Raw genomic sequence first — 14,561 nt, 5'->3', positions numbered from 1 at the left:
AACCTTGAAAACACTGTGCCCAGTGAAAGAAGCCAGTCACAAAGGATCACATATTGTATAATTTCATTTATGTGATGTGTCCAGAATAGGCAAATCTGTAGAGACAGAACATAAATTGGTTTTGTCTAGGCTGGGAAGTTGGAGGGAAATGGAGAGTGACTGCTAATGAGCATGGGTTTCTTTCATCATGGGGTTATGAAAATGTTGTAAAATTGATTTTGGTGATTGGCATACTACTTGGTGAATACACTAAAAATCATTGAATTGTACACGTTAAATGGGTGAATTGTGTGGTATACTAATTACATCTTGAGTCGTTATAAAAATAAATGGCTAGAAATGGAAGTAGTCATTGACATTAAAACTCAGCAGATAGGCCAGGCATGGTGGCCCTCTCTTGTACTCCCAGCACTTCAGGAGGTCAAGGTGGGTAGATCACTTGAGCCCGGGAGTTTGAGACCAGCTTGGGCAACATAGCAAATCACCGTCTCTGCAAAGAAAATGCAAAAAAAATTAGTTGGGCATGGCGATGTACGCCTGTAACCTACCTATCCGGGAGGCTGAGGTGGGAGGATCACCTGAGCCCAGGAGTTTGAGGCTGTGGTGAGCCATGATTGCACCACTATACTCTAGCCTGGACGACAGAGCAGGATCGTGTCTCAAAAAAAAATAAAAACTCAGCAGACAAGTTTAACAGCAGGTTAGTTAGAATAAAAGAGAGAATCAGTAAATTGGAGACAGATTTGAGAAAACTAGTGGTTACCTGGAAGATGGGGGAGAGGAGGCTTGGTGTTGTTTGAAAGGAACTGACAATAAAACAGCTTACCTTCTGTTTGGTGATATGGGCCATAAACAAATAACCAAACTTGTCAGGCGAGAATACATGTTGTGAAGAAGAGTAAAGTAGGCTAAGAGTTGAGAGAATGATGGTAAAATTTTTTTTTTTTGAGACAGTCTTTGTCATCCAGGCTGGAGTGCAATGGTGCAGTCTTGGCTTACTGCAACTTCCACCTCCGGGATTCAAGCAGTTCTGCCTCAGCCTCCTGAGTAGCTGGGATTACAGGCGTTCACCACCACACCTGGCTAATTTTTGTATTTTTTTAGTAGAGATAGAGTTTCACCATGTTGGCCAGGCTCGCCTTGAACTCCTGACCTCAGGTGATCCACCCACCTCAGCCTCCCAAAGTGCTGGGATTACAGGTGTGAGCCACCGCGCCTGGCCAATGGTAAATTTTTTTAGGGCCTTTTATATGATCTGTTCTGGAAAGACATGTTCAGTGAGAAGCGAGCTGTGAGAATGTTCAGGGGAAGAGCATTGCAGAGAGGGTAAAGCCAGGGTGAGAACATGCTCTGCATGTTCAGGAAACTGCTAGGCCTGTGTGGCTGGAGGGGAAGGAGAGGGTTGGTGTGAGAATGGCAGGAGACGAAGTCAGGGAAGTAGCAGGCTGAAAGATCATACAGTGTTGTAGACTGTAGTAAAGACTTTCTCTTTCATTCTGAGGGAAATGGGAGTCTCTGTTGGGTATTAAAAGTTCAGTCTACAGCAGATTGGAAATTCAAAGCAAAAAGCTGAATCTTTACCATAGATAGTTTTAGAAGTACTTTCTATCAGTATTATATTACAGATTGTGATTTTTAAAATTCCTAAATCATTTGTAACTAAAAAGAAATACCAGACTGTATCTATCTGTATTACAGATTTCATGCAGAAAGAGCTATTGGTATCATTACCCACATCCTACCTGAAGATCATCTTCTTTTGGCTTCTTCAAAGAGGGTGAAAGGTATCTTTTGTAATCTAGACTCAGATATTTTAAAATAGATAATATATGGTATAAAATAGGGATATTTGTTTATTTTCTCAGAGGATTGGAGGATTTTCTCAGAGGATTAGACTGTGTCTACGTATTACTAGATAGCCATTTTACCACAACTCTACTTAAGGGATTCCAGTGGTTCATAATGAAAGACTGCATCTCTCATAAAACATTGTTAATAGGCCGGGCTTGGTGGCTTATGCCTGTAATCCCAGCACTTTGGGAGGTCAAGGCAGGCGGATCACCTGAGGTCAGAAGTTTGAGACCATTCTGGCCAACGTGGTGAAACCCCATCTCTAATAAAAATACAAAAATTAGCTGGGTGTGGTGGCACACGCCTGTAATCCCAGCTACTTGGGAGGCTGAGTCAGGAGAATTGTTTGAACCCAGGAGTCAGAGGTTGCAGTGAACCAAGATCGTGCCACTGCACTCCAGCCTGGGCAACAGAACAAGACTCTGTCTCAAAAAAAAAAAAAAAAAGTTAATAAGCCAGAATTTATTTCTTTTCTCTCTCCTTTTTGTCATTCACTCATGCATGCATTAATTTTTTTTGATGATTTCGTGGAAGAATAATACAGATGTTTCTGCACAACATGGATAGAAGATGGGTTTCATAACTTCAGCTTTGTAGTGCAGGATTCTTATCCTGAGCTTCATATCAGGTTACACTGAATGTTGCAAGACTCTTGCCAAATACCCCTATCTTCCATTTCTTATTTTAACTTTCCTTCTGATTACTACCAAGGCTTTTTCATGTAATGTATTTATTTTGCTAACATGATTGGGTTACCTATGTGGTAATTCCATGCATGTTGGGTATGTTCTACCTTAGTTCTGGAACTGAGGTTTTTCTCCCTCTAGGTTTGTATTTTTTAAGTTACACAAGTAATACATGATGTTAGATAGAAAAGAGAAAAAATAAATTGCCTTAAAATCCCACCAATCCTCAATCAACATTTTGGTGAATATTATTTTAGACTTTTATTACTTCAAATAAGATAACTAAATTTTTTTTTTTAGTTTTATAATCTGATTTTTTCACTCAATATATTACAAACATTTTTTCATGTCTCTACATATGTTCTTTTTTCTAATGTATTTAACCTTACCTTTTTAATTTAACTCTTACAATTGTTTTTAACCTTTTATTTTTTAAAAATGCTACAGCGAAGTAAATCTCTTTTTCTTACCTTTGTGTACATAGACAGTTTTCCAAGAAATCAAATTATCTGGTAAAATAATATGTATATTCTTAAGACATTAGATAGAATTTGAAAGTCTTGAATGCAGCTTTGAAATTGAAATGTTTTGCCTGATTTGGTTGGTCAGATGAGGAGGAGGAAACCAGTTCTTAGCTGTGTTTGGTTAAAGGTTATGTTTTATAAAGTGTGGTTTCAAAATTTTCAAAAGTGCTTAGGTACTCCTTGACACAGTTTCATAACTTTTAAAAACTTGCCTTGTCGGCTGGGCGTGGTGGCTCACGCCTGTAATCCCAGCACTTTGGTAGGTCGAGGTGGGTGGATCACAAGGTCAGGAGATCAAGACCATCCTGGCTAACACGGTGAAACCCCGTCTCTACTGAAAATACAAAAAATTAGCCGGGCGTGGTGGCAGACACCTGTAGTCCCAGCTACTCGGGAGGCTGAGGCAGGAGAATGGCGTGAACCCATGAGGTGGAGTTGCAGTGAGCCGAGATCGCACCATTGCACTCCAGCCTGGGTAACACAGAGAGACTCCATCTCAAAAAAAAAAAAAAAAAAACACTTGCCTTGTCCTTCCATTTAATTTGAAAAATAAATTCACATCAACAAAGTATAGCAGTCTATTAAAATAGAAACTAATTCTGCAAAATCGTTTATACCATTGTTTTTCTTAAATTTGAATTTATATACTGTGCAAAATAGAATGACCACCAAAAAGTGTACTTTTTTGTTAAAGTGGAATTCTTTCATCTTGACCAGTTCCAAACCATAATCACATATAAATATAATCAGTAAACATTTTTATTATTTAAGTTTAAAGTAAATGTTCTTATTAGCTTTGGTAGACAGTTTTGAAGTACACTAATTTATTGCCTTCTTTTTTAGCACTTATTTTAGAGGAGATTGCAATTGACTGTCATAATAAGGAAACTGAACAGAGGCTGCTTCAAGAAGCTCATGATTTGCACCTGTCTTCACTCCAACTAGCTAAAAAAGCTTTTGGGGAATTTAATGTACAGACTGCAAAACACTATGGAAACCTTGGAAGACTTTATCAGTCAATGAGAAAATTTAAGGTAGAATCATGTTTTACTATATTTTTCTCTCTTAATCTTAAGTAATGAAATAGAATCTTAAATAATCTTAAGTAAGCTCAAATAAATTATACACTTATATTATTCACAAAGGAATTGAGAGGATAGCGAGTATAAAACAACATAGGCCAAGCACAATGGCTCATTCCTATAATCCTGGCACTCTGGGAGGCTGAAATGGGAGGGTCTCTTGAGACCAGGAGTTTCAGACGAGCCTGGGCAACATAGGGAGACCCTGTCTCTACAAAAATTAGCCAGGTGTGGTGGCACATACCTGTCTTTCTAGCTACTTGGAAGACTAAAGCAGGAGGATGAGTTGAGCCCAAGAAGTTGAGGCTGCAGTGACTGATCACACCACTGCACTCTAGCCTGGGTGACAGAGTGAGACCCTATCTCTAAAACAAACAAAAAATAGTCAAAATATAAATAAAATTTAAAAATCAGGACCGTGGGCCAGGCACAGTGGCTCTTGCCTGTAATCCCAGCATTTTGGGAGTCCAGGGTGGGACAATCACCTGAAGCCAGGAGTTCAAGACTAGCCTGGTCAATATAGGGAAATCCCATCTCTACAAAAAAGAAGAAGTTAGCCAGACGTGGTGGCTCGCACCTGTAGTCCCAGCTTCTCCAGAGGCTGAGGCAAGAGGATGGCTGGAGCCCATGAGGTTGAGGCTGCAGTGAGCTGTGATTACACCACTACACTCCAGCCTACGTGACAGAGTGAGAGCCTGTCTCCAGAAAAAAAAATACATATATATCATGAAAAATTAGGAAACATATCAAACCAAAAAGATTAATATATGAGGCCAGGCACAGTGGCTCGCGTCTGTAATCCCAGCACTTTGGGAGGCCAAGGTGGGCAGAACACTTGAGGTCAGGAGTTCGAGACCAGCCTGGGTAACATGGTGAAACCCGTCTCTACTAAAAATACAAAAATTAGCCAGGCATGGTGGTATGCACCTGTAGTCCCAGCTACTTGGGAGGCTGAGACAGGAGAATTGCTTCAACCTGGGAGGTGGAGATTGTAGTGAGCCGAGATCTGCACTCCAGCTCCAATGGGTGACAGAGTGAGACTCCATCTCAAAAAAAAAAAAAAAGATTAATATATGAAAGTAGTACTTGAGATAAGGAAAAAAAAAAGACAAATATGATTGCTATACTTGACTTCAAACATAGTTCTTAGTATATAATTATTGATATATAATTCTTAGTATATACTAAGTATAGCTCTTAGAATGCCTGGCACATGGCAGGTGTGCAAGAAATGTCAGCTATTGCAACAAGTATTATTAATTGTAGCAATAAATATGACTAACTTCAATGTCTTTTAGAATTTTGAGTTACAAATTTTTCTTTTTTTAATGTAGGTTCTTACTCTGCTGTCCAGGCTGTAGTTCAGTGGTATGATCATGGCTCACTGCAGGCTCAACTTTCCTGGGCTCAGGCGATCCTTTCACCTCAGCCTCCCAAGTAGCTGGGAATACAGGCACACACCACCACACTGCCTAATTTTTGTATTGTTTGTAGAGACAGGGTCTTGCCCTATTGCCCAGCCCTGTTGCCCAGGCTGATCTCGAACTCCTGGGCTCAAGCAATCTGCCTGCCTCAACCTCCCAGACTGTTGGGATTACAGGCATGAGCCACTGTGCCCAGCCTATAAATTCTTAATATTACTAATTTTGGGATCACAGTAAGGAAAGAGTGAGAGGTCTTCTTTACCTGAAAAGCAACCTATATATCCCTGAAGTACCTTGAGTTTAGTTTGTTGGAATAAAAATTGTCAGAATTCCAAAAAATGAAGTATATACCCATGTAAATTAACATATTATGATATAGAGCTTGTTAAGAAGGTTCAACTAAATTTTGGACTGTGTTAACTGTGTTAACCAAACGAAGTAATTTTTGTTTTAGAATGTTTTGTTAATTTCTTGTAACAGTTTCTTGTAATAATTAATTTTGCAAATTTCTTTGTTCTAAAAAATTGTTCTTCTAACAATTTTTTATTACCAGGATAAGTTTTCACTTGTTACTTTTGGCATAGGATACTATTGCTGTCATCAGTTTATCTGCAGTTTCCAAAACTCTGTAATGCTTCCCATAGGCAGTTTTTGGAATAACATAGTATGTTCTTTGATATGATTACTTAATGGCATTCATAAGATGTCTTTGGCATTTAGATCAGTTTTGCTCATTGAGTAAGAACTGTTAAGATGAGAAAAAGTATAATGATTGATATGGCATAATTGTTTTTCAGGAAGCCGAAGAAATGCACATCAAAGCAATTCAGATTAAAGAACAACTTCTTGGTCAAGAAGATTATGAAGTAGCCCTTTCAGTCGGACATCTGGCTTCTTTATATAATTATGACATGAATCAGTATGAAAATGCTGAGAAACTTTATTTGCGATCTATAGCAATTGGTATGTTACATTTAAATTTTCTTTAGTCAGTTGATTACAAATCAGCATGTCAGCATGTCTTATATGTTGTATAAGGAAAATGTTATTAAACACTTAAATGGGGCTGGGTGTCGTTGCTCATACCTGTAATCCCAGCACTTTGGGAGGCCGAGGTAGGCAGATCACTTGAGGTCAGGAGTTGGTGACCAGCCTAGCCAACATAGTGAAACCCCATCTCTACTAAAAAAATACAGAAACAAATTAGCTGGGCATGGTGGTGCGCGTCTGTAGTCCCAGCTACTCAGGAGTCTGAGGCAGGAGAATCGCTTGAACCTGGAAGGCAGAGGTTGTCGTGAGCTGAGATTGGGCCACTGCTCTCCAGCCTGGGCAACAGAATGAGACTCCATCTCAAAAAAATAAATAAAATAAAATAGTAAAATAGTTAATAAAATAAAATAGACTTAAATGGGATAAGTTGCTAAGAATATTCAGGAACCACTCAAAAATCATCTGGAACATTTTGCTAAAGGTGCTTTTTTTGATACTGAAGCCAGTAGTAAGAAGTGTGACAGCAGAGTGTCATGTGTAGGCAAAAGTAGTTATTTTAAAGTATTTGTGCAGTTACTGCCCACTCATTCCTCCCCCTCCCTTCTCCTAACTTTTAACATCATAGATCAGGCTTACCTGTTTTTGAACTTGATAAAGTTATACAATGTGTATTTTTATGTGTCTGACTTATTGGTGAACAATAATGGTAAAATCTGTGATGTTGCATATCACTGCCATATGCTAGATTAGGATGTCATCATTTATCCATTCCACTGTTAATGAACATTTGGAACATTTGGATTTCCATTTCAGGACTATTACAAAATCAAGATAAGGAATCTGTGGCCATCATCTTATGAAGTGCCTGTTAAAACTCTTGCCCATTTTTATACTGATTTATCTTGTCGTTTTCTTACTGACTTGTAGAAGTTCTTTATATGATACGAATATGACAGACCTTCGTTGGTTACATGTGTTGCACATATCTCTTATTCTATTGCTTGTTTCCTAATGGAGCCTTTTAAATAACAATAATTCTTTTTTGTGTGTGAGACAGGATCTTACTTTGTCACCCAGGCTGGAGTGCAAATCAGGGCTCACTGCAGCCTCAATCTCCTGAGCTCAGGTGATCCTCCTGCCTCAGCTGAGTAGCTGGGACTACAGACATGTACCAGCACAGCCGGCTAATTTTTTTTTTTAAATTTCAATAGGGATGAGGTCTCACAATCTTGGCCCAGGCTGATCTCAAACTCCTGAGCTCAAGTGATCCTCCTACCTCAGCCTCCCGAAGTGCTGGGATTGCAGGCGTGAGCCACTGTGACCAGTCAGCCAGTCCTTAATGTAATCAGATGCATCAGTATTTTCTTTCTTTCTTTCTTTTTTTTTTTTTTTTTGAGAGGGAGTCTCGCTGTGTCACCCAGGCTAGAGTACAGTGGCGCGATCTTGGCTCACTGCAGCCTCCAACTCCCAGGTTCAAGCGATTCTCCTGCCTAAGCCTCCCGAGTAGCTGGAACTATAGGTGCCCGCCACCACACCCGGTTAATTTTTTGTATTTTTAGTAGAGACGGGGTTTCAGTATGTTGGCCAGGATGGTCTCAATCTCTTGACCTTGTGATCTGCCCGCCTCGGCCTCCCAAAGTGCTAGGATTACAGGCCTTGTGAGCCACTGCACCTAGCCTGCGTCAGTGTTTTCTTTTGTGAATAGCACTTTTTGTATTCTGTTTAAGAAATCTTTTTGACTGGGCGCAATGGCTCACTCCTTCCCAAAGTAATAAAGATATTTTTCTAGAAAATTATCTTTAGGAAACTTTATTTATATTTAGATCTACAGTCCTGAAACTGATTTTTGTTTTTGGTGTGCAGTAGGGATTCAATTTTTTTTCCCAGTATGGACATAGAGTTAAGCCAAGACCATTTCTTCAAAAGACTTTTTTTGGTTTGGTTTTGTTTTGAGACAGTCTCAAACTCTGTCATCCAGGCTGAAATGCAGTGGCGTGGTCTTGACTTGCTGCAGCCTCCGCCTCCTGGGTTCAAGCGATTCTCCTGTCCCAGTCTCCCAAGTAGCTGGGACTACAGATGCGCATCACCACACTTGGCTAATTTTTTTGTAATTTTTTAGCAGAGGCAAGGTTTTGCCATGTCGGCCAGGCTGGTCTTGAACTTCTGACCTCAGGCAATCTGCCCGCCTCGGCCTCCCAAAGTGCTAGGATTACAGGTGTGAGCCACCACACCTGGCCACAATACTGTTTTTTTCCCTCTGCAATACTGTCTTCATCGTAAATCATTTATCCATATACATGTGGTTTCCCTATTATCTATAATGTATTGACTGACTTGTTCATTCCTCAGGTGCATGTAGTTTAAGAGTTGCTAACCCATACCACTGTGAAAAACAGACCTACTACTTAGAGTTCAATATTCATTTACAGTTTTTGTTTAGCCTGAAGGTAGTATATATTCAGAATACTGTGTTCAAAAGTTACTTGGGGTTATTTACACCCCCTTCCTTCAATGTGGTTATGTTATTCTTTTGCAAAACAATTAGGTTTATTTAACATGTTAAATTTTGCTCCTATCCATCTTTCTTTATTTTGTTAATTTTTTGAGTTAATTAATGGACTGTAATTAGAACTATACAGAAAGATATGCTCAGAGACATGTCATTTTCTCTGATTTCTTCTACCCAGTTCCCACCCACTCACTATGGATAACCAGTCTCACTAGTTTCTGGTTTATTGTTTTTGTATATCTTTTTGCACAATGAACAGATACATATTTTCTTATTTTCCCTATCATACACAAAAGATAGCACACTATAGATACTCTTTGGTATTTTACATTTTTGAATCTTAACAATATACCATCAGTCACTCCGTAACCATTTATAGAGAGCCCAGAATTTCCCCCTCAGTTTGCAGCTACATAGGATGCCATTGAGTGAAGGTACCACAGTTGATTAAACCATTCTACATGTTTTCATTTGTTTCTGTTACTTTGTAATTACAAATACTGTTGCAGTGAATAGCCTTGTGCGTGTGTTTTGGTTTTTTTGTTTGTTTTGAGACGGAGTCTCTGTCACCCAGGCTAGAGTGCAGCAGCCTGATCTTGGCTCACTGCAACCTCTGCCTCCTGGGTTCAAGCGGTTCTCATGCCTCAGCCTCTCCAGTAGCTGGGATTACAAGCATGCGCCACCATGCCCAGCTAATTTTTGTATTTTTAGTAGAGATGGGGTTTCACCATGTTGGCCAGGCTGGTCTCTAACTCTTGACCTCAGGTGATCCACCCACCTTGGCCTCCCAAAGTGCTGGGATTACAGGCGTGAGCCACCATGACTGGCCTGTGCATGTGTATTTTTCTGTTGTTGGAGATGCTGCTGCTGTTCTTTGAGATCTCTTTAAAACAGTTCCTTCAAACCATGAATTTTTATAATTCTGTTCTAGTGAGGCCAGCTTTAGACAAGAGAAAAATTTTTTAAAGTCTTAATGATAGCTCATGGACTGATTTGGGGGATGCTGATACAAGAATTACATCTATTCCTTGCAGGAGAATAAACCTAAGCCTGCCTGTTTAAAGAATTGAACTTGTTCCTATTATAGAAATTGCTTGTTATCTCATTATTTGTGCTTTTGTGCTTTCTTTTTTTTTCTTTTTTCCTTTTTTGTTACTTTCAGGGAAGAAACTTTTTGGTGAAGGCTACAGTGGACTAGAATATGATTATCGAGGTCTCATTAAACTTTACAACTCCATTGGAAATTACGAGAAAGTGTTTGAATATCACAATGTTCTGTCTAACTGGAACCGGTTGCGAGATCGGCAGTATTCAGTGACAGATGCTCTTGAAGATGTCAACACCAGCCCCCAGTCCACTGAAGAAGTTGTGCAGTCCTTCCTGATTTCTCAGAATGTTGAGGGACCGAGCTGCTGAGGGAGGACCTCAGTTAACCAATTACCTTTTCCCGGATTCCAGGGAATTCATACTGTGAAATCAAAACCATGTTGTTTTGGGGGGCTGGAATTTGCATTGAAACACTGGTCCAGTCCATTGAAGACCCTATTTTGGGTGATCCCTATCTTGCAGAGTGTCTGTAGGAATAAGCATATATTCAGTTATATTCAGCATGTACCGCATGTGTAAGTAGTCTGGCCCACATTTTCAACCTCGTAGAACAAACAACAGGAAATCTTTTTTTTGTTTGTTTTTAAAAAATTCATTTTGCAGAAAGCCTGAAAGAATAAAACACACCCCTAAATAAAACTATTTAAGAGTTTAAAAGAGTTGCATTCTTATTATGTAAGGATGATTTTAACAACTTTTTAATATGTAATTCTTCCATGTGGAGGTATTCAATACTGTAGTGTAAAGGAATTTTATGGGAAAATCTTTATATGCAGTATAGAAAAGTTAATACAAGTACTAATAAAAGAGGGACATCCTGACTTATGTTTGGCTACCTTGCCCAGATAAGTGGATACAACCACTCTGTATTACAAGGAAAGGACTGTCAGATTCATCTGAACTGGACCAGTGTTGATCTGTAAGTAACAGAAAATCTGATAGACCAGCACTTCTGACTTTTTTTTTTTTTTTTTTTTTGGTACAACAATGTAAGATGCTCTGATAGCATTTGCTAACAGGACCAGGAGGATCTAAAAAGGACCAGCCTTATGTAGAAGGTGGTTATTTGGACCAGAGGCTTTAGATGATTATTTTAGATCCTATGTATACTTTTATCAGTAGAATGATTTCATTTAGATGTATAATGAAAAAGAATAATGCAAAAATTATGTAATAGATACCAAATTAGGGAAGTTTGGCAATTTCAATGGCATATTTTTAGTCAAGGTACACAGATGGCAGTGCCATAAGCAAGTCTATAAATATCGGCTACAGCCATCCCCCTCATTTTGAACGTTGCCCTAGTAATCAATGCAGTTAACAAGTATACTGACTGTGAGTCATGAAAAAGTTCATGTTCAGATGGAAATGTTAGGTTACTGTATGGTTTATAGAGATTAATGAAAATGAATGCCCAAAAATAAGTCTTAGAAAACCCTCCATTTTTATGGTAAATAGTAATACAACTAGTATTGTCAAATGGAAAGATCCCCTAATAATACAACTATTTCACTAACTTGTCTTTCTGTTTATTGGGTTTTGATTTGATTTTTTTGTAAGCCAGTCAGGTTATTTAATTATGAGGTAATAATCAAATTTAAGAATTTGTGACATGTAGCAATTCAAGAAACAAAAAGGTATTTTGCTGTTACCTCAATTCTTACTGTAGTAGCCCATCTGATGCTTCTATAGTTAAGAATCTGGGTTCCCCCCTATTTTCAGGGGTTCATGACTTGGCTGTTAAAGATGTTGCTCTTAGCTAATGCTTGGAGTAGTCTGTGGGTGAATGGATGTGTGTTGAATTTTAGTTTTCTTTTAACATACATGTTGGGTGAGAGGCGAAAAAATCTAAGCTATCTGCCACATTGAGTATCGAAAAATTGTAGATTTCAAATTTTATTAATATTTTAAGCACTTTTTTCAACTTCCCAACCTTGTTTGAAGCTGTTATTTGCAGTCCTATTAGTTTTGAGCCAGTGCATTTAAGTTCTCTAGGAGGGGGTTGGTTGGGGGATGTACTGAAAGAGATGAAGCATGCCCACACCCTAAGATGATAACTGTGTGATTTAGAAACCTGAGTTTATTCCTTAAATTGAATTATTTTCTTTTTAAATTTTGGAAAGAGTAAATTGATGTACTTGCAGTTTATGAAGCTGCCCCCCACCCCTCAGTTAATTGCAGTCTAATGTCAAGAGGCACTTCTTTATTAATTACCAAATAGTCTTTGTGACCAAGGACTAACATTTTTAAGTTACTCAGCTCTATCCTCATGGGCCTATATATTTAATACCTCCAAAGATATTTTCAGGATAGGCTTTGTATACTTTTATTGGTTATTTAGAATCTAGTGGTATGTTTGTGGTATAGGAATGTCATGGTAAATTGTTTTTCAATAAATATTTTGAAACATGTTTCCATATGAAGTTTTTTTTTTTTTTCAATCTGTATTTTTTGGTTTTGTGCACATACAGCATTTCCTAGGATAAAAATAAACAAATGACCTACAGCCTCATCCTCCCTAACTCAGTTTGAACTCAACTTAGCTCACACTCAGTGATAAAACAACATGATATGTAGAAGCCTAGGATCACAGGGTGATAATGTCAATTGGCAGCCAGTTGTGTTTTTTTGAAACATCATTATTGGCAATTTCTCCTAATCACCACTGCTTTAATGTAGGTTTTTTTTTTTTTTTTTTTTTTTGTAAATCCATATACTTTTGTGCATACACTAGCTAAGAAAACAGATTGCCATTTTTGGTTAGGGATATGACTTAATATGTTATTATTTCTGGTTCTAATGAAGAATAATACCCTATGACTTTTAAGTGTAAGATTCATCCTTTAAGTAGGGATGTTTAGGATAAGTTAGATGTGTGCCACTATGATTTATTGGGTTTTTTAAAAATCTGAAAATAATAAAATTTATCTCACAATAAGTTAACTTGCACAAACTTTTTACATATGGTGAGGTATGTAAGGAAGCCCTGGCCAACTTAAAGATTTTTCTGGAGGTTCAGCAAAGTCATGTTAAATTAGGGGCCTTTGGTCTCATCCTTCTCTGACTCTTCTCTTCTACCCAGTCTCTTCCTAAAGTTCGGTGCTACTCCAGTTGGGTGCATCAGGGAGCTCCGTCAGCACTCGCATGTGTCGCTCAGGTGGCCATTCATGCCTGCATTCCATTTAATAGAGCCAATTGGAATTTTTAGAGCATAATCTTTATGGGTCCTCAAAGCTGACTTTGCCAAAGGGATTGAGACCCTTATTACCATCAGATCTCTGTCTCTGCCTGGTTAAAAACTGACTCACTGTTGCTTTGTAGTAACCCCTGCCCAGGTATTTTTTCATTTGTGAAAATAAAGGATTTGAGAAAGACCTTTGTTCCTAGCCTGTTGGGAAGAGTTTATAATTTTATGAAAATTAAGTACAGAGGCTGCGATCTTAGAAATAATGAAGGTGCCATTTGGCTGCTCCTTAATAGTGCAGACAGAAAACTCAGTAAACACATGCCGAAACATGATTGAAGCCTTTGGCGGAAACTTTATACGTAGAAATAATGATTTGCTCATAACAGGTATCGTTAACTGCCAGTTTTTATGTTTTCCCTAGAATTTGTAGCCTTGCTGCTCCTTTTTTTTTTTTCCCCCTGGGTGGCAAAGTTACTACTGGAAAAACACTAATTTATAAGTACAAATTTTTTAGAGTTTTACCTTTGCTTTAAAAGTGAATGTGTATTTCACCTCTTGGCTGTGGAGGACCTTAGTTGCCAGGAAATTCTTTTTTTTTTTTTTTTTTGAGACGGAGTTTCGCTGTTATTGCCCAGGCTGGGAGGGCAATGGCACCGTCTTGGCTCACTGCAACCTCCGCCTCCCGGGTTCAAGTAATTCTCCTGCCTCAGCCTCCCGAGTAGCTGGGATTACAGGCTCCTGCCACCACGCCTGGCTAGGAAATTTTTTGTTGTTAATATGACATTTGGATTAATCTCCAGCTTCAACACTACTTTTGTCCATAAATCTCAGGAATGTTTTAGGCAGAAAACTGGTTTTACCCTGTTGATAATCAGAAGGAGTGTGCTTTAGGACTTATTGCATAATACTGTTCTTTAATTGCAATCCTAGGTATCTATAGCATGAGTGGCCTTAGTGAGTTTGTTGAAGTGCACATGTTTTTCAAGAGTAAAATTTAAGATTAAAATTATATGCTATATATAGATATCTAGAAAACTTGGTTTGTGGTGCACAGTTAAGTGTTGGATCACTAAATAACCATTGCAGGTACTGTTTGTGTAACATTACTCATTTCTGTATATTCCTTTTATGGGAAGATATTTTGCCATGGTAACTAAAACTTTTCAGTTTAGTTCTACTTTTACGATGTGAATGAATGCTA

The 14,561-nt window shown here is 38.4% G+C and overlaps 1 protein-coding gene across 4 annotated transcripts in view; it reads left to right on the top strand.

The window, feature by feature from the left end:
- LOC105476862 (amyloid beta precursor protein binding protein 2) overlaps nucleotides 1–12,584 on the top strand; it is a 78,840-nt gene extending 66,256 nt beyond the window's left edge. For all 4 annotated transcript variants that reach the window (XM_011733143.2, XM_071082807.1, XM_071082806.1 and 1 more), the window contains 4 exons: nucleotides 1,699–1,784; nucleotides 3,905–4,095; nucleotides 6,365–6,530; nucleotides 10,229–12,584. In XM_011733143.2, coding sequence (XP_011731445.1) covers nucleotides 1,699–1,784; nucleotides 3,905–4,095; nucleotides 6,365–6,530; nucleotides 10,229–10,482 — 697 coding nt within the window. In that variant the 3' untranslated portion in view covers nucleotides 10,483–12,584. The remainder of the gene's footprint in view (nucleotides 1–1,698; nucleotides 1,785–3,904; nucleotides 4,096–6,364; nucleotides 6,531–10,228) is intronic.
- The last annotated feature ends 1,977 nt before the right edge of the window (nucleotides 12,585–14,561 follow it).

This window comes from Macaca nemestrina, chromosome 17, assembly GCF_043159975.1.
Source record: "Macaca nemestrina isolate mMacNem1 chromosome 17, mMacNem.hap1, whole genome shotgun sequence".
In the NCBI taxonomy this organism is placed as follows: domain Eukaryota; kingdom Metazoa; phylum Chordata; class Mammalia; order Primates; family Cercopithecidae; genus Macaca; species Macaca nemestrina.
This window is presented reverse-complemented; position numbering and strand designations above follow the sequence as displayed.